This window comes from Barbus barbus (assembly GCF_936440315.1).
Source record: "Barbus barbus genome assembly, chromosome: 30".
Lineage (NCBI taxonomy): Eukaryota > Metazoa > Chordata > Actinopteri > Cypriniformes > Cyprinidae > Barbus > Barbus barbus.
In genome coordinates, this window is record NC_136758.1 from 16,278,111 (window position 1) to 16,302,087 (window position 23,977).

The 23,977-nt window shown below is 36.4% G+C and overlaps 2 protein-coding genes across 3 annotated transcripts in view; one reads left to right on the top strand and one right to left on the bottom strand.

The window, feature by feature from the left end:
• The window catches only part of LOC306850199 (connector enhancer of kinase suppressor of ras 1-like), a 33,282-nt gene extending 16,082 nt beyond the window's left edge, over positions 1–17,200 (top strand). For both annotated transcript variants that reach the window (XM_079385701.1, XM_079385702.1), the window contains 16 exons: positions 596–715; positions 2,513–2,572; positions 3,542–3,610; positions 4,070–4,189; positions 5,901–5,992; positions 7,649–7,740; positions 8,805–8,929; positions 9,231–9,264; positions 9,364–9,539; positions 10,875–10,948; positions 11,370–11,441; positions 14,358–14,431; positions 14,786–14,859; positions 15,403–15,505; positions 15,646–15,824; positions 16,651–17,200. In XM_079385701.1, coding sequence (XP_079241827.1) covers positions 596–715; positions 2,513–2,572; positions 3,542–3,610; positions 4,070–4,189; positions 5,901–5,992; positions 7,649–7,740; positions 8,805–8,929; positions 9,231–9,264; positions 9,364–9,539; positions 10,875–10,948; positions 11,370–11,441; positions 14,358–14,431; positions 14,786–14,859; positions 15,403–15,505; positions 15,646–15,824; positions 16,651–16,974 — 1,788 coding nt within the window. In that variant the 3' untranslated portion in view covers positions 16,975–17,200. The remainder of the gene's footprint in view (positions 1–595; positions 716–2,512; positions 2,573–3,541; positions 3,611–4,069; positions 4,190–5,900; positions 5,993–7,648; positions 7,741–8,804; positions 8,930–9,230; positions 9,265–9,363; positions 9,540–10,874; positions 10,949–11,369; positions 11,442–14,357; positions 14,432–14,785; positions 14,860–15,402; positions 15,506–15,645; positions 15,825–16,650) is intronic.
• Positions 17,201–20,499: 3,299 nt separating this feature from the next.
• On the bottom strand, positions 20,500–21,174 carry LOC306850325 (claudin-23-like; the record flags this gene model as incomplete). The annotated part of the gene is made up of 1 exon (XM_079385896.1): positions 20,500–21,174. The coding sequence occupies one exon, from the start codon at positions 21,172–21,174 to the stop codon at positions 20,500–20,502; it is 675 nt and encodes a 224-aa protein (XP_079242022.1).
• Between the last annotated feature and the right edge of the window lie 2,803 nt (positions 21,175–23,977).

A 23,977-nucleotide genomic window follows, 5' to 3' on the forward strand; every position in this document is an offset into this window, starting at 1 on the left:
ATCCTTTCATCATTGGGACTGCAGGGTATGCTTTAACATTACCCCAGGATAATACTTAATAGACTTCCAGTACTGTAATTGTTGTAAATGTCATTTTTACTTGTAGTTAAAGATGTATTTACTGTGGTAAACAAGAGTCACAGATGGTGTTGATAGAGCTGAACTTGTATTGAGCTTGGAACATTCTTTTAATATTATATTATGGTATTCATGATATTAATATTATATTATGTAAATGTATTATATTTACACTTACATTTGCCGTTCAAAAGTTTGGGGTCAGTGGGATTTTTTTAAATGTTTTGGAGAAAAATTTAATATGCTCACCAAGGAAACGGTGATACTACAGTGATTTTATTCAGGATTCTTTCATGAATACAAAATTCATATGAAGATGTTTTGAAATAGGAATCTTTTTTTAACATTATAAATGTCTGTCACTGTTGATCAGTTTACTTCCAAATAACATTTTACAACACCAAACAGTTAAATGATAGTGTAGCCTACATAATCCTCTATATTCCAATAATATATGTGATTATAGTCATTAGTTCAGAATGATAACCCATCTTTTTCTTTCTGTCTCTTTCTCTAGTGTCGTCAGTTGGTAGCGGTGTGTGATGAGATTTTTACCGTTACTCCGTTGCCTCTTCTTACCCATACTGCCCAGCTGGAGAGTGTTGACCTGGTCCCAGCCTCACCAGGAGATCAAGTGGTAAGGCATCTTATCATTTATAATTTGATTTTTCTATTTCATCCTCTTCTCCTTGTTGTCCAATTGCGTTTCTTATTCTTCTGTGGCTTTCAGTAGCACTGTGAAAAAATTGTCTTTGAAACAATTTTCAGTCAGATATTTCACAATTAATTACAAGGAAAAGACTAGTGATGCATTGAATTAAACATGAAACTTTGAAGTTGAAAGACTGAAATGTTATTTTCTTGTAAAATGTACTCCAGTGATCTTGTTTTAATTTTAACTTTGAAAAATCATTTGTACAATGACTAAGGTTCAAGTAATTTTCTGTATTCAATATTTATTTGGATACTTTGACAGGGTTCCTTAAATTTACACTCTAGTTTTGTGAATGATAACAAACTAATCATGCTTAGAGGAACAGATGGAGTTTCAACATCATCTTTCTCCCTCTCTGTCTCTTTTTAACTCCTTCTTTAAACACAGCTGAAATCATTTCTACTCAGACAGTCCTTTCACTTTTTGTATTGTATTCAGCTAACATGTTGCTAAGGGTGAAGCTATTTAAAGGGAGTTTAATTATATAAAGCTCTTCTTTTCTGCACCTTAGATACAAACACATGGCAGCTCCACAAAAGAGAAGTTCTTCTGTAAGGTGTCTGTGGACTGATCAAATATTCAATTAAAAATTGTATGATTGGTTTAAATTTGTCCTGGTTTGTTTAAGAACAGTCATGCTCTGAAAGCTCACATAGTCTTTTTTTTAATCATTTTTGACATATTTGAAATGAATTTGGGGCCTTTATATTTTGTGTGTCTTCAAATCAGACCCAAAACCCACAATGAAACATGAATGATTACATTGGCAGTCATCCACAAACCATGCAAGGAAATTCAATAGCAGGTTTTCACACTGTTCATCGCACTGAAGTTTATTGACAAAGGAATGTCTGTCAAAATATAAAAAATACTTGTGATTCTTGCCAAGTGAGACCTGTCTCTCCTGTTTTCTGGAGAGAGGTTGTGGGAAAACACATTAGGTTTATATTTTGACATAATGAGCTGGCATGCTTTGGAGAAAACAAGATTCAAAGAATATAATTTGACAGGGAAGTCGTGGCCTAATGGTTAGAGAGTCGGACTTGTAATCCGAAGGTTGCAGGTTCGAGTCTCCGGTCGGCAGGAATTGTAGGTGGGGGGAGTGAATGTCCAGCGCTCTCTCCACCCTCAATACCACGACTGAGGTGCCCTTGAGCAAGGCACCGAACCCCCAACTGCTCCCCGGGCGCTGCAGCATAAAATGGCTGCCCACTGCTCCGGGTGTGTGTTCACGGTGTGTGTGTGTGTTCACTGCTGTGTGTGTGCACGTTGGATGGGTTAAATGCAGAGCACGAATTCCGAGTATGGGTCACCATACTTGGCTGAATGTCACTTCACTTCACTAATAATTGGACATGATTGATTATTATTGATCTGACACATACTAATGGATTCAGTTAGCCTGAGGTTAGACTATACTGGTTTATTGTCTCTTAAGCAGGAGGTCTCTAGATCCAACTTGGGCTGAAATCTGATACTGCAGTCGATTCATTGACCAGTGCTGGTCTGAACATGCTCCCTCAGTTCTCCTTTTGTATTTCTTGCCATAATGCTGCAAAGAGGGCTGAATATTATAGCAAACCAGCAGGGTTCATGGACCAATTACCAGCCCGGATTCTCATCTCACTTACAGGAGCCAATATCAAATCCATTGAATTCTAGTCTAGCTGAGGTTTAAGATATTCTTGGCTTGATATGCACATTATTTCTCTCACATAGGGAATTGAGATCACCACCACAGGATCCAGAAATCATTTTGTCACTGGAGCAGCAGCAGAGGTAGGACAGGTTGATGGTACCCCAGCGCTTCAGTATATTTTACCAAGATTGAAAAGCATCATTTTCTTTTCTTAATGTATTTATTTAGGGAGGGAAATTTGTGTTTTGTTTTGGCATAAATAGATGTAAATCATTCCCTAAATTGTCTGCTGGGAGATATGTGAGCTTGTGTTTGTAGTGAATGAACACGTAAATGAATTGGCTCATAACTGAGTGAGCGAAAGGTTAACTTCCTCCTAGGGAAAAAGTGGGCTAGTTTAAAGGTTTCTGGACTCGTTTAAAACAAGAATTGTGGGTTTGAATTGTTTGAATTTTTCTTTTGTATTATGACTCGTGAGAATGAGATAAAATTATGCTTCCACGTAAACTGCTTTCTTTAGGGCCAGAAATAGGGGAAGAGGGAGTCGTGATGTCATATCCTTTAGTTTCATCTAAAAAAAAGTTTAATAAAAGACCCATATTTAGTCAAACACACACACACAAACACTAATGCATCCAAAAATATTTTAACATCCATTACCATTCAAAAGTTTGGGGATAGGATTTTTTTTAAAGAGGTGTCTTATGCTCACCAGAGCTGCAATCATTTGTTCAAAAATACAGAAAAAAACAGTAATATTTTGAAATGATATTACAATTTAGAATAACTGTTTTCTATTTTAATATATTGTAAAATGCAAATGTATTATTTTATTAATTTTAAATATTTCTGACCCCGAAGTTTTGAATGGTAGTGTATAATAATCATCCAATCTTAAAGATGTTGATGTTGCATTCAAAATCCACTTGGCTTAAAAAGGGGCATATGCCAGTTTGAATGGGCATGAGGTTTCTGCTTATGGTGGTTCCTTCTAAGCCATTGCAATCATTCCTTTGGTTATTATTGGTAGAAGGGTTTTTGGTGCTCTTATACTCACTAGTGTGTCTTAGAACACTGTGTTGTACATAACCATAAATCCTGTCTTACAGTCTCCTACAGAGATCTGTGAGAAGATTTTAGCGGGAGATGAAGTCATTCAGGTCAACGGACAGATAGTGGTAAGTGAAAACAGCTCAATGCTAATGATGTTTAACTGTACTAACAGTGATATACTGGTGTTATTTACATAAAGACTGCTGTAAGGAAGGACATTAGCCAGGGTTCTAATGAGAGGGGCAGAACCCCGGTTTGGCACAGTAAGACTTCCGTCCATTTGATTTGAAATCCCACTGGATTTGAACAGATGTCTTTTGTCCACTAATTTAGATCATCAATAGTTTGATCCTGTACAGTGTCCTGTAATTACTGATAGGCACAGAAGAATAATAAACAATAGTTATTTCAGATAAAGAGAAAGAGATTAAAAAGGCATTTTAAATTAAATGATTAAAAGAAAATCTAGCAGTTTTATGACGCAAAGATAGGTGCAGCAGCAAGCATTAGGTACAAAAGAAACACCATTTTGGATGCAAATATACATTTATTTCATGCAATGTAAACGATACATCCTATTTCAGGTTGGCTGGAGCCAGGCAAACCTTATTCAAAAACTGGAGGAAAATCCAAATGGAGTCACTCTGGTTTTGAGGAGGCTTCCAGCGTTCCTGAAACGCAAAGAAAGCCGAGCCAAGTCTGAGGTACTAGAGGCTCATCCTTTTCTTCGACATATGCCACTTTAAGCATTTTCAAAATAATTGTTGACATTATTTATACATTAAAATACTACATTTATACTAGCAGTTTAGCTCAAAGACACTGAAATCAGTTTTATGGCCTTAAAGCTTTGTTAACGCTGACACAAATCTGATTTGGTTATCAAATTTGATCTTGAATTTGAACGTCCACACTGTTATTCATTTTGCAAGTGAACTCACTGCACTCAATACAACTGAGATTTTCACTATCATGACTTATCTATGGAAGCCCATTTCTGCCACATCAAAAATCATGCTTTAGTAAATCATAATTGACACAACTTGAAATGTCATAGTCATGACAATTTTGACTTTGCATTATAATTATGACTTTTTATCTCATTCTTTTTGACTTAGGTCACTTTCAATTTGTCCCTCATATAATTATGACTTCTCTGTCAGCATTTGATCATTGTTATCAATTTATGTCATTACTGTGATTATTTGTATTATTATGATTTACCAAAGCATGATTTTATTATGTGGCTGGAATGGGGTTTCATGTCACATATCACCAATATACGGTATCTATTCACATATTGTATTGTGTATATATATTACAATATGTGAATATATACATATTGTATATATTTTAGTGACATTCATTCATTTACCATTTCACTATATAATGAATGTCATGCAGTTCCCTATATGATGAAAGAGTGAGCATAAATTAATGTACATTCATGTGTAATAATGACAAAAAATATCAGATTTCTAACAAAGTTGTTTTTTGGTATTGCAGTCAGATAAAAAAAAAGATTTTTGCTGTCCGCCTGACTGAACAAAGCCAAAGTGTTTCGACAGTATTGAAAACCAGATTGAAATGAACACATGAGTCTCATATGAGGTGCTGCAAGCGTTTTTCAGTGTTGGTTCTTTTAGTGGTTGCTTTGCAACAGATTTATTGACGTCACATGTTCACACGTCATATGTGGCTGTGCTTGTTCATTAAGCAACACACACATTTCCTCTTTGTGACACTGAAATGATTACATATTCCCTCACACAAACAGACTCAGACATGCACACTAAAATAAACATTTTCAAATGAAAGAGACAATCAAATTTTCTTTTGAACTTGTTGTGCATTAAGAGCATCATCATGACAAAAGTGACTTCCTTCCCTCTAGTCTCCTGTGACTGCAAACACTCAGTAGGACAGTGTGTGATGTAGCAGTCATGTGGCTTTTAAAATGGTGACCCTGTTGGTGACCCTGAGGGACTGATCCACAGGGATGTGACAAGCACACAGATCCTTACCAGAACCATTACATACTGAAGAATGCAGACACAAGGCTTTTTTACATTCATTTTTGATGCTATCAAGCACATTCAAGTGCTGCTTTAGTATCATTAATATATTATTATAGTGTTTAATGCTGCCTTGGTCCCTAGCCCAAAGTATTTCTTAATAAACCCAAACACTGGCACTAGCACACAGTCTTACTGGAAAAAGACAGATAAAACTACTTAAACATGCCACAAACTTACCACGATCATTCACAAGACATGAAAATGTGCTCATAAACTCGTTGTCACACACCTAAATTGTGTCGCCACAAAAAAACACACTTGCCACATGAGTCAATCTCTGCGGTGACATTGGGTTTTTCCAAGCATCTCTTTATTCTTATCAATTCCATACTTTCAGAAAGAGGAGGAAGACGAAGAAGAAGAAGAAGAGAAAAACAGACATTCTCTTTTGGGCAGGGTGACAGCTTCAGTTCGCTCTCTGTCTTTCAGGTGAGTTCGGCTCTGCTGAATATCCTCAGATGCTCCTATAAACACTACATTGCTTTTTCTGATGCTAAATTTGTATGATTTTTAGGCTCTGTAGAGGCATTTCTCACTCATTTCATGTTTGTTGTTAAAACATTGAGGGGAAGAAATTATAGTATACATACTCTTTTACAGTAAACTTACTGTGTATAAGAAGTGAAAATCTCCATTTCTCTGCCTGTGTGTTTCATAAACTAAATTCTTGTTTCATAACTGTTTTCTGTGAGCTACAGTGAGGACATGCGAGCGATCCGCTATCTCAGGTCTGTGTGTGTGTGTATAGCATGGTTGAACTGGATTTGAATGTGAACTATTAGTATGTGTGTGTTTGGGTCAGTTTTCATAGCATTAAAGCTGCTTCTGTATATGTTGTGCTCAGGCTTGAGGAGTAACGGAATATATGTAACGGCGTTACGTAATCAGTATACAAAAATCTAGTAACTGTAATCCGTTAGTCCAAAGAATCCCAAGTATTCAGATTACAGTTACATTTTGTAAAAACTGGGAATACTATAAGGATTACATTTGTTTAATTTAAAATTAAATAAATGAGGTTTTGAAATAATAACTCTATATTTAGCGCTGCTTCATCATTGTTGCTGGTTCTGTTGACACCTGCTGACGCACATGAGCCACCTGCTGGTACGTGCGCAAATAACACCCGTCTAGAATTATTCTCCTCAAACACTGCATGAGACGCTGCTACAGTTAATTACGATTCTTCCTGCTGGGAAAAACGTTTTCATGTCTGGAAATTTCACAGTTATTTTGTCTTCAAAAAGGATAAAAGAAATAACATAGTTGTACAGCGTAAGCTATGCATGAAGACTCTTGATTTAACGAAGAACCAACTTGAACATTTTACAGGTACAATAGCATGGAAATTATCATGTTAGTTAAAATTTAGTTTTTGTTAGTGACTTAAAATTCAATGGTGTGCATGACTGCAGTTGTGTGCAAGTTTGCTAGCTCTAAAGTCACCACACCTCGGATCAGTCAATGAAATAAAAAAAGATCATATAGCATTTCACATTTCGACATAGGCTTAAAATAGACTAATATGTATATGGTGTAAATTTATTAATGTTGTGTATAAACAATATTTATTTTTACTTGTAGGCTACATGTAAAGAAATTATAATAATAATAATAAAAATAAAACTGTAAAACTAAACTGTATAGCCACTAGATGTCTGCATAACCTTTTATATAAAAATATATAGGGGCTGTAATATCTAGAATCTAGATGGTGAAACAAGACACGATTTTTAATAGTTTCAAATAGTTTTTACTATAGTTTTTATTAGTTTTAATTTTAAAGTCACAGTTAAATAAAAGCGGTCTACTTAGATGTTGCTTTTTTGACTTTATTTACATATGTAACTAAAAGGAATCCAAAAGTAATCAGATTACATTACTTTCAAATTGTGATACTTGGATTACGTTACTGAATACTTTTTTGATGAAGTAATTTGTAACTGTAACGGAATACGTTTTAAAAGTAACCCTCCCAACCCTGGTTGTGCTGCAAAGTGCCACTTTGCCGACTGTGTTTTTTCATAAATTGTTTGGTGTTATATGCTTTCATATAGTGTATATGTGTGTGTTTATGTATCACAGATCAGCATCAGATGGCATATATAGTTTCAGACGGGAGAAATCAGCCCAAAACTCTAATGAACATCAGGCAAGCACATTAAAGCCAGGGGCAGGTAAGAGTTACAACAGACTTAAAGAAAATATCCAAGACATATATATATATATATATATATATATATATATATATATATATATATATATACATACAGTGCCCTCCATAAGTATTGGAACAGTAAAGACAAAATTGCTATTTTGGCTGTGGAGTCAAGACATTTGAAAATATGATTAAAAGATGAATATGAGACAAAACTACAGAATGTCACATTTTATTATTATCCATTTCAACGCATACATGTTTTTCCAAATAAAAAAAACAGCACTTTTAGAGTTCATCCCACTCATTGATGCAAGCATAAGTATTGGGACAGTTGAACATAAAGCAGATATAAAAGATTAAAAGCTATTATTTAGTTGCAGATCCCTTGTCCACAATCACAGCAGTCTGTGACCCGTAGACATCACCAGATTCTTGGGCTCACCTTTGTGCTTTTTTGCAAACTCTAATCTTGCCTTTCTATTTTTGGTGCTGGTCAGAGGTTTGCATCTTGCTGTGTAGCATCTGTAATTCTGTGTCAAAGTCTCCTGAGGACAGTAGATTGTCAGAGCATCACCCCAGCTTTCTGGAAGTTGTTGGTGATTTTACAGACCCGTCTTTTTGGGTTAATTTTCACAGCTTTTATGATTTGTCTACCATCAACTACTGTTGTTTTCTCAGTCGATCAGGTCGAAATTGCTTGCTTTTCTCTCAAAGTCAGCTCCCTCATCTTCATCCTGGTTTGTGTGTGTCATCATCGATTGCAGGATTCAGAATACAGAAGTAATGGATATAACTGATACGACACATTCCCTTCTTTTAATATCTGAAGAATTAATGCAACAGGACACAGCTGATCACTTAGAAAGACCTGTTAGGCAACTGTTCCAATACTTATGCTCAAATCAGATAGAAGGATGAAACTCTAAAAGTGCTGAACTTCTTAGCTGGTAAAACATCTATGGGTTAAATCACCCAATAATAAAATGTGACATTCTGTAGATTTGTTGTTTAGCTTATGGACATTTACAGCTCTAAAAATAAGCTCTCTAAAAATGTTTCAATCGGTCTTCACTTTTGTAGATTCTCTGCATGCAAGTCGAAACAGTTTGGAAGTAGGTTCATCTGCAGAAAGCAGTCCGTTCCCACAAAGCTCAGAGCTCAACCGAGCCAGCACTAGCTCCTGTCCTGACATGGCAGGACTAACAGTAAGAACAAAAAAAATTATTACATTTGTAAGCAATAATTTGTTATGGCATACAGCTCAGTACACTTTGCACTTTTTCATAGTCAAAAAGCAAGGTCCGTTTTGGAGAGATACTATAATTATTTGTCACCCTTGTGGCCTTGAGCATGATAAACTTGAGTGAGTCATTGAGAAGCATCTCTTGGGGCATCTCACAATAAAGAGTTTCTAATGTGGCAAGTTGGCAACCTTGATGAAATCAACAGAGGGTCTTCTTTAAACCCTGTGATCTCAAAGTAATTATATGTTTCTTTTTACCCCAGGAGGAAAAGGAGAACAAAAAGAGCTCTACTAAAGGTCAGGCATGGATTTGTTCATTCACTACTTTTTCTAGGACATCTTATTTCATCCACTGCAAAAATAATGACACTACCCTGATTCATATGAACACTTAAGGAACACGGACAGCGCTGAGCCGTAGGAGGGTGTCCTGTCGTGAACTTGGCCGCCCAGACTGTGACGGATGGCTCTGGAAGAAGAGAAAAGAAACAAATGTCTTCATGGCTCAGAAATGGCAGAGATTTTGGTTCGTCCTGAAAGGTCCTACACTGTATTGGTATACCAGCCAACAGGTTAGTACAAGTTTACTTGCAAAGAGGTACAAAGTAGATGCAAATATACATGTTTATAAAGTGTAACAAATTACAAGTATCATAAGTATTGGTAACATATTGAACAGATGATATTACAGTTTGTTTTTTTTATTGAATATTTAATTGTGTTTTATTTCCTCCTATTTTTACATTTAGAATACCTTTTTCATCATCTAGTGGTTATTTATAGTTACTCTTTAAGATTTTACTTTCTGTAAGAAATATATTAAAAAACAATAACTAAAATAGAATCTCTAACTAATCTTAAAATGAATATCCATTTACTGTGCATGATAATGTTGTGATGCCTAAATGTACTTTTTCCATTTAAAATGACTAACTTTCGATATTTTCAAGAGTTTTGTTTTTAAAGGGATAGTTCATCCAAAAATGTGAAATCTGTCATTTTCTGTTGTTGGTATAAAAAAAATTCAAGATTTTGGTACCCATTCCATAGTTTTTTTCTTTGTTTTTTTTTGTCCACACAATGGAAGTCAATGTCAAACTGTATGTTTACCAGCATTCTTCCAAATATTACATTTCATGTTCCCAGAAAAAAGAAAGTCATACAGGTCTGGAACAATATGATGGTGAGTAAATGATAGAAATGATGACAGAATGTTTATTTTGGGTGGACTGTTCCTTTAACTTACTGAGACAAAATAGTGTTGAATTTTTTTTTTTTTTTTTGTTAACAACTGTTTATTGAATTTTCTTCTGGGAACAGTAATATAAAACAAAAAGCAGCTGTGCAAAAAGCAGCACCCCAACCAATCCCACCCCCTGGTAGACTTAAAAATAAATAAATAATAATAATAAATTTATATAAATGGATAAATAACAATAAAATAATTTTTACAAAAATGTTAGAAAAGATGACACAACATTAAAAGCTGAATGCCATAAATTTGCAGTTTTCACATTAGATCCATTTATACAAGAAGTTCAGAGTTCCATCGAGATAATGTCCAACAAATACACAGTCCAGGTTCGTCTGTCCATTGTGTGAGGAGGATTCCAATGGTTGGCTAGCAATTTTTTTGCTGCTGTGAGAGCAGCTAACAGTATACATCTTTGTTGGACGGACAAGGTGAAGTCCCAAAAGTCATTCATGAAAAAATGGTGCGGAGTCAAACATATCTAATAGTGTAATAGTGTTGAATTTTAATATCGGCCATTTGTCCATAACATGAGAGTAATTATCTACTTATCGGTATCAGCCAGAATTATAATATCTGTGTTTCTCTGTCTCTTAACAGAATCTGGTCATGTAGATGTATTTAAAATAATTATTGAACCCATATATTTGTGCAGGAGGAGAAGGCGGAGGGCTTAATCAAGATCGGCAGCTACAGTATAGAGAGCGCAGGAGAACACAAGAGGAAGTAGTGAGTATCTCCTGCACTATACAGAGCATGCTGGATTTGGTTACCCATTCATTATTTGCAGCTAAGTCAAATTTGAAGGGAAGCATATCTGTTGACTGAAAGACATTAAACCCCATTCAGCGTGATTGTTTGTGTTCACACTGTCATAAAGAAACAGAAGTCATCGGTCTCCTCGGACTCTGTGTTTGTGCTTGGCTGTGAGAATATCAGATGCAGGAGGGCAGTTAGCCGGAGATGTGTGAATAACAGAATTACACTTTGCATTCCTCAGATGTTCCCCCGCAGTCTACAGACACTGAACAGCACAACCTGTCACCATGATGACAAATTAGTTTTTTGTTTTTTCATTAAGCTGCTAAGGCCTCTGTCCTAATATTATTATCATCTGATCTCTTTCTCTCTCTTTCTCTTTATCTCCTAGTGTATTTAAAATGTGCCACCAGCGCTTCCACAATTTTTTCTTCGCTGCTGATAATGTAACCGACATGAGCAAGTGAGTGTGGCTCCATATAAACAAGCATTTTCTTGCATCCAAACGACAGTCATTCATGACTTCATAGCTTAGAGAGCATTTTGTAAAAATCATTGAGTAGTGAAATGTCACAATGATTAGATCTTGCTGTGCACCTGCATCTTCATGTGCAAATGATTGTGCTTTGACCTTTGAATTTAAATAGATGTGTTAGATGCAGTGATATTGTATTTTTAAAGGTGGAGTGTGTGATGTGAAGGTACTGAATGTGCATAGCCAACTATAAGCAATTCACGGGTTGAGGTCACAAATAGTGTAAATACTGTGTGGGAGAGTTTAGAATACTGACAGCTGAGTTTATTTTTATGTTCGGTGCCTTGCTCAAGGGCACCTCAGTCGTGGTATATTCACTGTACATTCACTGTACAAGGAAGAGAAGAAATTGTTGAATAAAGTCATTATTTTTGTTTTCTTTGCACAAGTATTCTCGTAGCTTCCTAAAATTAAGGTTGATTTTATGTCACACTTATGTGACACTTATGTCACATGGAAGATCTTATGGGTTTGGAACAACAGGAGGTAATTAATGACAGAATTTCTGAACTATACCTTTAAATAATTAAGACATATTTGGGCTCATTGGAAGCTTAGGAAGCCCAGGGACAGATTAAAGCACGGGCCTACTGGGCACGTACCCAGGGCACTGGACCAGAGGGGGGCCCAGCCGAAATACCGCTACTCCCAGAACGATTTCAACCGTGCCCCCTCAGATTTTTGAGGCAAGTGGATTTTGAATGCAGCTTCCAAAAGACAAAAAATAAAAATAAAAAATAGCCGAATAATATTTTTGTTATATTTAATAAATGATCACACCGGTGTGATTAGATCATTCAGTGCGGAACATCATCAGCTAAATTAAAATCTGTGTTCGCTCAACTTCGCTGGCTGGCACGGAGCCAGAGACAGCAGCGTTTTTCTAAAGCACTGGGCATTATAACCAATCACACGTGATTCTGTTGAGTTTATGAGTACAATGTCCAATAAGAGGCGTCCAGATGAGTTTTCGCTGAAACAGCTGTTTTGTTCAGTGCGCGCGCTCCCTGAATGAATTCTGCTCTCTGCCGATTTCTCTCATCAGAAACAACAAAGTGCATAAGTGCCTACGATATAAGCAATATATTAATTTCACAATGTAAGCAACTTCAGTGATTAATGGGAGTTTTTGAGAGTGCTTTAATTCTGGCTAAGTCAATGATAATGTTCTTTGATAATGTAAACGGAGTGTTTATTTACACTTAGTGCAAATAGCCCACCTTTTGGCAGAGACTCCGGTCAGGCCAGCCTCCAGTTTGAAAAACACGGTCATTCTAGCCGCCACGTTATTTTGTGGTGCGCGCATACTACGCGTTGCGGTAATAAGGAGTAAACTCAGAAGCGATCTCTGGCATTCATTTATTAAGCCAGTTTCTCTGTCAATAATGAATAAATTAATTAATTAATGAACGAATAAATAAATACATTTTAAATATTACAAATGTTTAAAAAACGGTCTGATAAAATGAAAATGACTTCAAATATCGAGTAATATTAAATGTAGAATTTCCAAATAATATGAAAATAACTGATGAGAAATAATACAATAAAAGCCTAGAATGACCGTGTTTTTCAAAGTGGAGGCTGGCCTGACTGCAGTTGGCAGAAGCTATTTACACTAATTCCGCCCACCAACGTGTGATTGGGACTGTCAAGATTATAACCAATCACTCCAGTGGCAACAGATGGTAAAGCGGGTATGGTGGTTTTTTGACGCGATTGCCTAGGGTTCGAACCCGCCTTTTACCGAACTTTTTTTCTCCCTTTTCAAATCTCATATCACATCGTAAAGGCATTTATTTTTAATTAAAAAAATTAAATCCTGCTATTTTAACATAGTGTAAATATAATCTATAGCTATTTGCACTTAGTGTAAATAACATATCGCTAAAAATACTGCTATTTTCACTTAGTGTAGATAAAATCCATTGCTATTTGAATTTAAGAAAAATTTCAACTGAGGGGGGCCTATAATCAGTCCGTGCCCAGGGCACCTCTGCGTCATAATTCGTCCCTGCTGAAGCCCCCTTGTGGGATTGGCCAACTAGTTGAGAACCGTTATTGTAATGGTTGGTAAAGGCTTGTATTTGTTATTTATAAACATATTTTTGTAAAAATAAGTTTTTACTGTTTGGTCAGATAATTCAACAGCCACTGCATGGTGCCTCTGGAGTAATTTGGAGTGGAGCACGTTATGTAACAGCACTAAAGATTGGAGCTCTTTTACACTTCATGATTTGCCCCATGACCAGTGGAACTCAGGTGCTTGTTACCTCTAAAAATAGAGCTGATGATATGATTTCAGGAGAGAACCCTGTGCAGTTATATTAACTATCATGTATAATTCCCCCACTCGTTTGAGAAACGATAATATTAGACCAATATCAGGTGACTCTTCTAAAGAGTTTCATGCCATTTAGGTCCATTATTTTCAGGCACAGTTGTCCAGATATTCTGTTGCTAGGTTGCACTAGTCGATCTTAGCCTTTTATGAAAAGCTCTGAACTCTAGAATGAGTCTTAATGGCTTTGACCTCTTGAGTAGCTCTTGAGGAGCTGCAGTAAAGCAGTGAGTCAGCAGACGCTCAGAGTCAGATACACAGCGTAACAGTGTCGGTCGGTTTGTGGCATTGGAGATTAAAATACTTAAATACTCCCACCTCATGTTTACCTGCCTATTATTGCTCTGTACTACAGCACACATACACATTCCATAGTTTTACACATTCAGGATTTCTCACAGGTCACCTCTGCCCCCTACTGGCCTTCACCTAATACAACACAATACAAATCACCTGAAGTGCAAATGGGAAACTAAATCACTGACCTCTCTCTGTCTCAACAGATGGATTAATTGCTTAATCGCAGCCATTCAGAAACATAAGAAATTTGTTCAAAGTCAGCCAGACAGTGAAGAAGGTAGGAAAACAACACATTCACATTCAGTTATTTTTAATAGCTGGCATCTTTTCACTGCCATGTTAAGGCGGCTCTGTGACGGCTCCAAGTTCTGTCAAAATATGCAATGCCAAATGAAATCTGCACTACAATATCAGTTTTGATTGATAAAATGCTACTTTTTTGTCAATCATCGGAGTATGTGTGAAAATCAGCAGTCAGCTTATGAGTGTATGTTTTGTTTCATATGATTATGATTCCAACAGAAATATATTTATTACGCCTCTTTGCTGTATTATGTGTGGTAATGCATTTTTCATGGTATATATGCTGTTTATGTACTACTTTATTAATGTAAAATGTTTATGTTGTCAGAATGTTACAGCGAAACTGAATCTGAGGAGGAATCATCACGTTCACCACATTCTCATCGGAAGAAAGTCCATACAGTGAGGGAAAACAGACACACATGCACAAACACTCATGTTATTCCAAACCAGTATGATTTTATTGTTTTTAGGTTCAATCAAAAATACAGTAAAACACAAATTTTGTGAAATATTAAATTTTATAATTGTAATAATTGTAACTCCAGTCTTTAGTTTCACATGACTTAATGAAATTATTTAAATGAAATCATTTAAATAAGCTGATTTAGTGCTCAAGAAACACTTCTTAATATTATTAGTGTTGTAAACCGTTCTGCTGCTAATATTTTTGTGACAACTGTGATACTTTTTTAATGTGACATTATATATGTCTTCACTGTCACTTTTGGTCCTTGCTGAATAAACGTAACAAACGTTTCAAATGTAGTATAGAATATTACCACTTCACCTTTATTTTGTGGAAAAGAGCTGCTTGGAACATCTGCAATAAATACAGAATTTTACAATAAACAGAATTATACATTTTTCCATGAACTTGCAAATGAGGAAATTTCCTATAGAACATAGAATTTTTAACAGAGTTTCTTCTTTATTTTGTCATAGAAAACTCAAACACAATCAAACACACTTCCTCGAACAAAGGGAAAGCAGAACAGGATGTCAGAGCCAATAACCATTTCACAAGCAGGGGGCAGTAAAATTGCAGGTAAAGGATCATTGTAAATTTTATCAGCCTCTTTATATCTTGTCTCTTTAAATCTTTATAGCCCTTTCAAAGCTAAAATGAGTTCTTTAATAAAAAACAATACTTTCACTAAACAAGCAGAATCTCTCTATGTCTCTCAGGAAAAGTAGATGAGATGGATGAAATGTTTCATAGCCTAAAGAAAGGAGGAGTGTCTCTGATTGGTCAGAATCAGCCGACGACTCACGATCAGCTACGTAAATCCTTCATCAAACGCAACAAAAACCCTGTTATCAATGAGAAGATACACACACTCCGTGCCCTCCAGAGCACTCTTAAGGTAAGACATGCATTTACACACACTAACAACCCAACATAAACTATTATTATTATTATTATTTCCTATTCATGTCAATCATGATAGATGGACAGTTTAAAGTATAGTACCAGTCAAAAGTTTGGGAAAATTAACATTAATTGTTAATGTTTTTAAAAGAAGTCTCTTATGCTTACCAAGACTGCACCTATTTGATCAAAAATACAGTAAAACCCATAATATTGTGAAATATTAGTACAATTTAAAAGAACTCTTATCTAGTTTGATATATTTTAAAATCCCATTGTCGCATTATTCTTCAGAAATCATTTTTATTTATGTTGAAACAGATGTGCTGCTTATTCTTTCTATAGAAATTGTGCTACACAACCATACGAATTTTGGGGAAAGTAAGTTGAAAAGAAAAGAAATCAATGCTTATTAAGACTGCATTAAATTGATCAGAAATGACAGTAAAGACATTTAAAATGTTACAAAAGATTTCTAATTAAAAAAAAATGTGTTCTAAAAAAAACATAATTTTCCAAAAAATGTTTTCAACATTGTTAATAACAAGAACCATTATTAATCATTGAGCACCAAAAATAATTGAGCACCAAATCAGCATATTAGAATGATTTCTAAATGATCATGTGATTAAATTGTAATATGGTTTCAAAATATTACTGTTTTTCCAGTAGTTTTGATCAAATAAATGTAGCCTTTCTGAACATTAGAGACCTCTATCAAAAACATTAACATTTTTGACTGGTATTGTATGGAAGCCAGGCAGAGTAGATCATGCACACAGCGGTCTCTTCATTTCTCACTGGCTGCTGGTGTTTTCTAGGCGAAGGAAGCAGAACTTCACCTGATTTACAAGATCCTGGAGGACTCTGAGTTCTCACCGCAGAAGTTCCGTCAGTGGAAGAAGTTAAATGAAGAGCTGCTGCAGGACATTGAGAGACAGTACAAACAGACAGACTCGCCAAGCATAGACACAGTGTCCAAGGCCAAAGACGAAGCAAGCACACTGAATCTGAGTGATGGAGAACAGTTGGTAGATGCAGAGACACCTAATGACAGAGGCTCCACTTCTACAGAGGCACAGGTGCCGATGCAAACACATACCACAGTCACAGGCCAAACTACAGAGAACTATTTTTTCATATGACAACCGTTTCCTTCCTGTACTCTGTTAAAACATTACAAAACAAGAAATGAAAGTGCAACACTGGGATAAATATTTGGATCTGACTTGCAGACATCTGGGACAGAGCACTGGCTGATTTACCAGAAGTAAGATCTATCATCTGGAGCTTTTCAAAACTACTTCATACTTCTGCTGTTCATTCACTAAAAACTATCACTGAATTTATGATGAACTGCCTGATGCTGGCAAAAGAACAAATCTAACTTTACGCACTTGCTAAAGGATGTTGATTATATACTGATGTATGTATTTGTTTTAGATTAATTATATTAATATGATACATATTTGTTTTTACGTCAAGTATGTGTGTAAAGTTTCCCTAAATATGTCAGAAATATTTTATGAATGCTTCTGGTGTGTTCAGACATGATAGACAAGAAAGTATTGCTTTTATAAAAATGTATTCTTTTTATTGTAATTTATGGCAGTGCAGATCCGGAAAACAAGTTATAACTATATTTCCTGAGGGAAAAAAATATACCTCATTGTGCATAGTTTGTATTAAATGCCCAGCAATGGTCATTTTCCCCGAATTGCCACACAGTGGCGCCATGTGTTTTGGTCATGAGGTGTTTCACACTCGAGTCACCTGTTCCTTTGAGTCTTTTAGTGTTTTTCTACTAACAGTGCATAATCATGCATAAAATGGCTGTTTTTGTATATATATATATATATATATATATATATTCTTGCTTCTGAAGCTTTACTTTCTTTTTTATTTTATTTTAAAATGTCACCGGCCAAATAGTGTTTTTTTTTTTTAATCCAAGACAAAAACTGGTTACAAAGTCATAGACATTCGTCCTAAACCGACAAACTCATCTCTAGAAAGAGAGCAGTGAGTCTTAAATGACTTGGGTGTTTTTGTGTCTTAATGCTCCTGTAGAGAAAGGAAAACGTCCCAAAAGGTAATAATAATTTATTTTGTTATTGTTAATTTTTTGCTTATAAATACAAGGTGTAAACAGAGTTATGAAAAAATAAAGAAGAAATAGAAACATGAGATTTGAATGATATTTGTCATTTGCCAAGTGTACAATTACTGCATGTTTATGAAGAGCCAAAACCATTCTCACCACACACCTGTTTCACTTAATCTGGTTTAAATGCCTATTAAATTTAATAGGGGAATCGATTTTCAAGTAAAATATTTGACTGTCTAAAAAAAAAAAAAAGTTTTTTTTTTTTATTTAAACTCATGATCTGATGTCAGCTCCTTGCTATGTGGGTACAGGTCAGGTGGCTGTGTATTTACCCAAACAAGTTATTTTGCGTAAAATCATAAGTTAGCATGACAAGCCAATAGATAGTTTGTGCAGGTGTGATGACTGAAATATTACAAGCAGTCTTTCCACAGTAAAAAATGCTTTGAAACATTTAATCAGTAGTCTTAACACATATAGGCCTGGTTTCACAGACAGGGCTTAAACTAAGCCAGGGTTAGGCCATAGTTCAATTAGGACATTTAAGTATTTTTTTATAAATGTGCCTTAGAAAAAACATTACTGGTGTGCATCTTGAGACAAAACAAAGGCACTGATATATTTTAAGGTCAGTCAGTGCAAGTTTCTTTCAGTTAAAACAGCTCAGATTTACATTTTAGTCTAGGATTAGGTTTAAGCCTTGTCTGTGAAACTGGGGGATAGTATTACAGTCAATAACTACACATATTTACAACTTAAAGATTTATCAAGTAAATATAGTAATTACTTACAGATCAGTATATTACAAGTAAATGCTGTTTACCAGATATAGGCTTAAAGGGGCCATCAGATGCAAAATTCACTTTACAAGTTGTTTGAACATAAATGTGTGCTGGAAGTGTGTGTACACATCCATTCTATAATTATAAAAATCCACCTAGTGTTTTTTTTTAAATCCATATTTTAAAACCCCCTTTCTCAAATCAGGCTGTTCTGAGGTTCCTGTCAGAATGACTTAGTTATGCTCAGGCCGCTCCCACAATAGTTGATTGACAAGACCGTCTTACGTTAAACCCGCCCTGAGTGAGCTGGGAGCTGTCCGCCATTGTGTCGACTCCGGTGCAGGGGAAGACAAGATGTCTCCGATTAAGCGATTGAGGTGTTTTGTTGTTGGATGTAGTAATAAATATAGCAGTCGTCATTTACTCCCTACATCTGAGCTGCTGAAGAGGCAGAGGATTAACGTTACTTTCATTTTGAAGGGAATGCGCCGATCCCCGATCTGCTTAAATGCCTATGTTTGCGAGAATCATTTGTGATCCAGCTTCATCTACAGAAGAAGTGAGTATAAGGGTTTTTATGAATCTTGGAAAATCACCTTTCCTAATAATGTGCTAATTAGCCAGTTTCGCTGAAGTTTACAGTCTGCTCGTCACCCCATGGAAGAGGGGGTGGGGTCAGCACAGCTCATTAGCATTTAAAGCAACATGGACTAGAATGGCTTGCTGAAAACAGAGCTGATTTTGACAGGGTAAAGGTGTTTTTTACACTACCATTGAGAAATTTTAACCAAAGTATGTTATAGACTTTTAATTAAGACCCTAAAGAATCATGTCAACTTGTGGAAAATGGGCATTCGATGACTCCTTTAAAAGAAATGACACATGACAAATATTTCACGCACTAGTGGGAAAAGTCACAAATGCCAACAGCCTTGTTACAATAGTACATTGCTTTCATTTTACAACAGCTTTGGAAAGAATAATACAGTACTGTCATGATCAACAGTAAAATCTGCCACGAAACATATAGGTTACAATCTATGTCTTAGCAGCTGAGGGACTGTTCTCACAGAACACATCTTTGTGTTTAAATGAGGCGCGTCGCATGGGAGTAAAAAGGAACGCAATGTCTTGAGTAGTGGTTTTAAAAGTTGTCAAAACCGAAAACAAAACAGTAATTAAACAAAGAAATAAAATGAATACATAAATAAATAGAATCGTAGAACACAGAAAAAAATATAAAGCACAGAAGAAAGCAAAAATACATTCTGTGTGAACCGACTTCCCGTTCACACCAAGGACAATAACTATATGAAGTTTTAAAACTGGTTTTAACCATAGCAATAACGATAATAACTATACAGAGTTGCGATGCCTTTGAAATCGCTTTCAGAAAGATTGATGACATTGATAATCAGTTGATATATATATCAATTATATCAATTGATAATTAACCTGGCTTTGATGAAATCGAGCATTTAAAGTGGCAGACGACATAACTGCAGTTTACAACTATAATAAACAACGTCATGGTTTGTTGGTATGGATGCTAATATAGAGTTATAGTGTAGTTCTTGGTCTGAACAGGCCTTAAAGCTTCTGTTAGCAGTTTCCTACATATTTTAATATAGTTCTCTTTAGAAACATCACATGTACGGTTTCCCATTTCTTATTTGTCCAATTCATTAACACTACCAGCTGCACTACATTGAGTCATGTGCCAACTCAATGTGTTTAAACACCATAAGAGTCCCTTTACCTCTCAGGAACGTTTGCTCCATCTAACAGTTCACCTCATACATCTCTGCACTGTCTTTGAATCTCTGCTTATGGCAGGATGAGCACTTCATGCTTTTGAACCCAAAAAGCAACGCAGCCCCTCCCAGCACTTGTACCCAAGCTCCCACCCACCCGAAATAGAGCGACCCAGCCGGGTGTAATGTTAGTCGGGGTGGCTTGTGTACATTGAGTCCTTGCGTCTCTGATACGGTTGAATCCACCTCGATCCCCAGCTTGGAAAGATTATGAGTGTACACTCCTAATGCAGCCAGATTGAGCATGCCCGCCAGCGCCACCAACAGGCCACCAGCTGCCGCTACGCTCCTAAGCGGGATATCGGTCCAGCAGCGGACGCCCACGCTGGCGAGGACAATTCCAGCACCACACAGGAAAAGAGACGATAGCACCATGCCCTGGACCATTCGAACCCGGGCATCCCGCTGGTAGGACCCCGACACGGGCCAGCACTCTTTGACTTCAGAGTGAACCACCTGCAGGCAGCTCTCCCATAGGCCGTCCGAACGAAGAAGGAGGAGCTCCGTTGCTCCGGCACGCCCTGCCGCACCCAACCGCGCCTGTCCCTCCCTCCACTGTGGCGTGATCGCTGCAGTGAACACCAGCACAAGGCCCAAGGGAGCGAACACCACCCCCATCAGCATGGACGCTGGAGTGTGCATCACGACTTGCAGATCTTCAGGATGATGTTATGCTTGAAACCACCGGCGAAGACCTGGTGAAAAGAGTAAAATTTCAGTTTAACTCATTCCACTCGCACAGATTCTAGAAGATTTTTTCATTTAAATCCCCTCAGACACCTGTCGGCGGAAATGCATTTCTGGATTCGCAGTCTGTTAGATCTAAAAGAGGAAGAGTGCGTATATGCATGTCTTGTTAGCCGATGACTCTCTCCTTTGAGCTCTAAGAAACATCGTCATTCCTGGCAACCAGCACAGTGGAGGTGAATGGCCCGCTGTTACTAAGAGACAGTAACCTGGACGGTTGCATCTTTTGTGGTACATCTGAAATGGTTCTAGCACTATCAGCTCCAGGTGCTAGTTTCTGAACATAATTTTTTGATGCAATTGTGTGGTTGTGTTGTCGCTGATAGTGTGAACGGGATACGTTTTGAACCAGTCCTACAGATATTATACGTAGACAGGAATCCAGACGTCTGGGAGCTGAGAAAGCAAGCTGATGTCTGTTCCAGGAGACAAGGACAAAAGAGATCCTGTGAATGATGTGATGCTATAAAAAGCAGCTGTTTTTAATGCATGAACCCAATATTTTTTAACAAGTCTGTGGAGTGTTTTCATCATCTAATTGGTTGACAATATCACCTTCAAAGGTATCTGTGAGAGAGGTGTGGCATACGTTTCAACAGTTTGGTCAATCACTGTATGCTCTTAAAGTACAGCCGCATCTATCATCACATCAGTTTCCTGTTTGACTCAGTTTTGTTGCATGGCAACCCAAAAACAAACATTTAAAAGGGCGCACTGGCACCCGTACGTTAATGCAAACAACAGAATCTGCCACACCAACAAAATGCGGCTACTAACACTGACATTTTGACGTGTCTTCAAACCACACTAGTTATTAAATATCTGGAAAAACAGCATGACAGTGAGATCGGAAGCACGGTAGTCAAGCTTTGACTGAAAAAGACGAAAAGCTCATTCCATCGTGAAATGAATCAACAGGATGTGGCTTACGCAAACCAGCCACACAGACCCCTCAGACAAAGATGCAAGACATGTGCATTTACCTGCTCTCCTGATCTGGTTTTTAGATGCTAAAATCATCTGCTTCTCTATTTGAATCACATATAACAGAGATGTAATGCACTCACCTCTCTGCAGAAGAATGAATGATCATTCAGCTGTTCTCTCTGTTAATTCTGAGATGGATCCTTCTGCTTTCTGTCCTTTCTCTTTCCCTCACTCTCTGATTCTCTCTAGTCTTGTGTATGAGCTTTCCATACACCCCAGTCCTTCTTTCAAACAGACACACACACACACAGAACAAACAGCAAGTCCGACGTGTGCTGACTGCAATATGCATACTGCCTGCTGAACCAGGCGATCTGATGAAAGAAAACGAAGATGAATTTAAATAGTCTGCCTTCTATCACATGTATTCATCTTGGCCATGTAGACACATACATATTTATTAAATCCCAAAGAAAGATGTCAATCAGTAGATGTACATGAGCATTGACCTCCAAATATTAGCTGCACAAATATATTCACTCCTGAACAGACATAAGAACGTGTGTCTATGCTACTCTTCAATCTTTATAAAGGCATATCAAACCTAAATGTAAATAATGGCCCTGTGCTGATGGTAAAAAACTGAACAAGATTTTTGTATTATAGTGGAAAAAGTGCATGTTTTGTTTTTTCAGTTTTATTGTCCTTGTCATATAATTACATTGATAAGGCATGCTGATCAATTTAATTGCATAAACACAAGGCATATTGTACTATAAAAATGAAGATAAACATAAAGAAAGATATGTCTGTGAAGTATAGAGTAAGATGCCCTCTTAAGAATAACATATTTAGATTTAAGTTTAGAATGGGCATAATGGTAAAGCTAATTTGCTAATTTAGTTGTCATAGCACAAAATGTGGGGTGATATGGTCACCTACCTGGGACAAGAAGACTTTTACAGAATAGATGCCTTTTGATATAATTCTTATTTATTTACATTTAAATTAAATACTCAATGAACTATTGCATTCAGTTTTTACAGTTCAATTTTTAATTAAATTTAGTTGAAGAATTGAACAACCAATGACAAAGCAGAATCCCAATAAAAGAGATTAATCTAAAAAGTACATTTATTTGAAAATATTTGATCTAAAAGGTAATATATTTCCGGACATATTTTGTAGATATGATTGAAAATGATTGAAGTACATATTGAAGATGTTTGAAATGCACATCTAGTATTAGTGTTTTATTTATTTTTACTTTTAACTTGTTTCCACAAATCCCTCATTAACAAAAAGAAACTTTTGATATTCAAGACAAGCCTAATACATTGATCACTATTTTCAAAAGAAACACAATCAGGCAAATTAGTTGTAAAAGTGTTCTCTCAAATTCTGATATTCAAATGAAATGACAATTAAGGAAAACAAATATTCATTAAATGTATTGAGATGAGAGCCATTTATTGTCAAGTGACAAAATTAAATGTTGCTAATTATAAAGAAAATATTTTTTGCTTTCTTGGTGGTACAGAAAGAGCAGCCTATAGCTAAAATGTCGACCCACGGAATCAATTCGATGAGGCATGTGTGTTTAGAGGTGATTTCGGTGTGTTCGTTCAATGAAGGATTCGTCAGACTGATTTGAACAGATAACTCGTATGTCTTTGGGGGCAATTCCTTAAAAGATTCATAAGAGTCAAGTGCTTGAATCAGAACACACAGGCTGCCTTGTATGTTTGTTTTCTCAAGAAGCACGCATCCC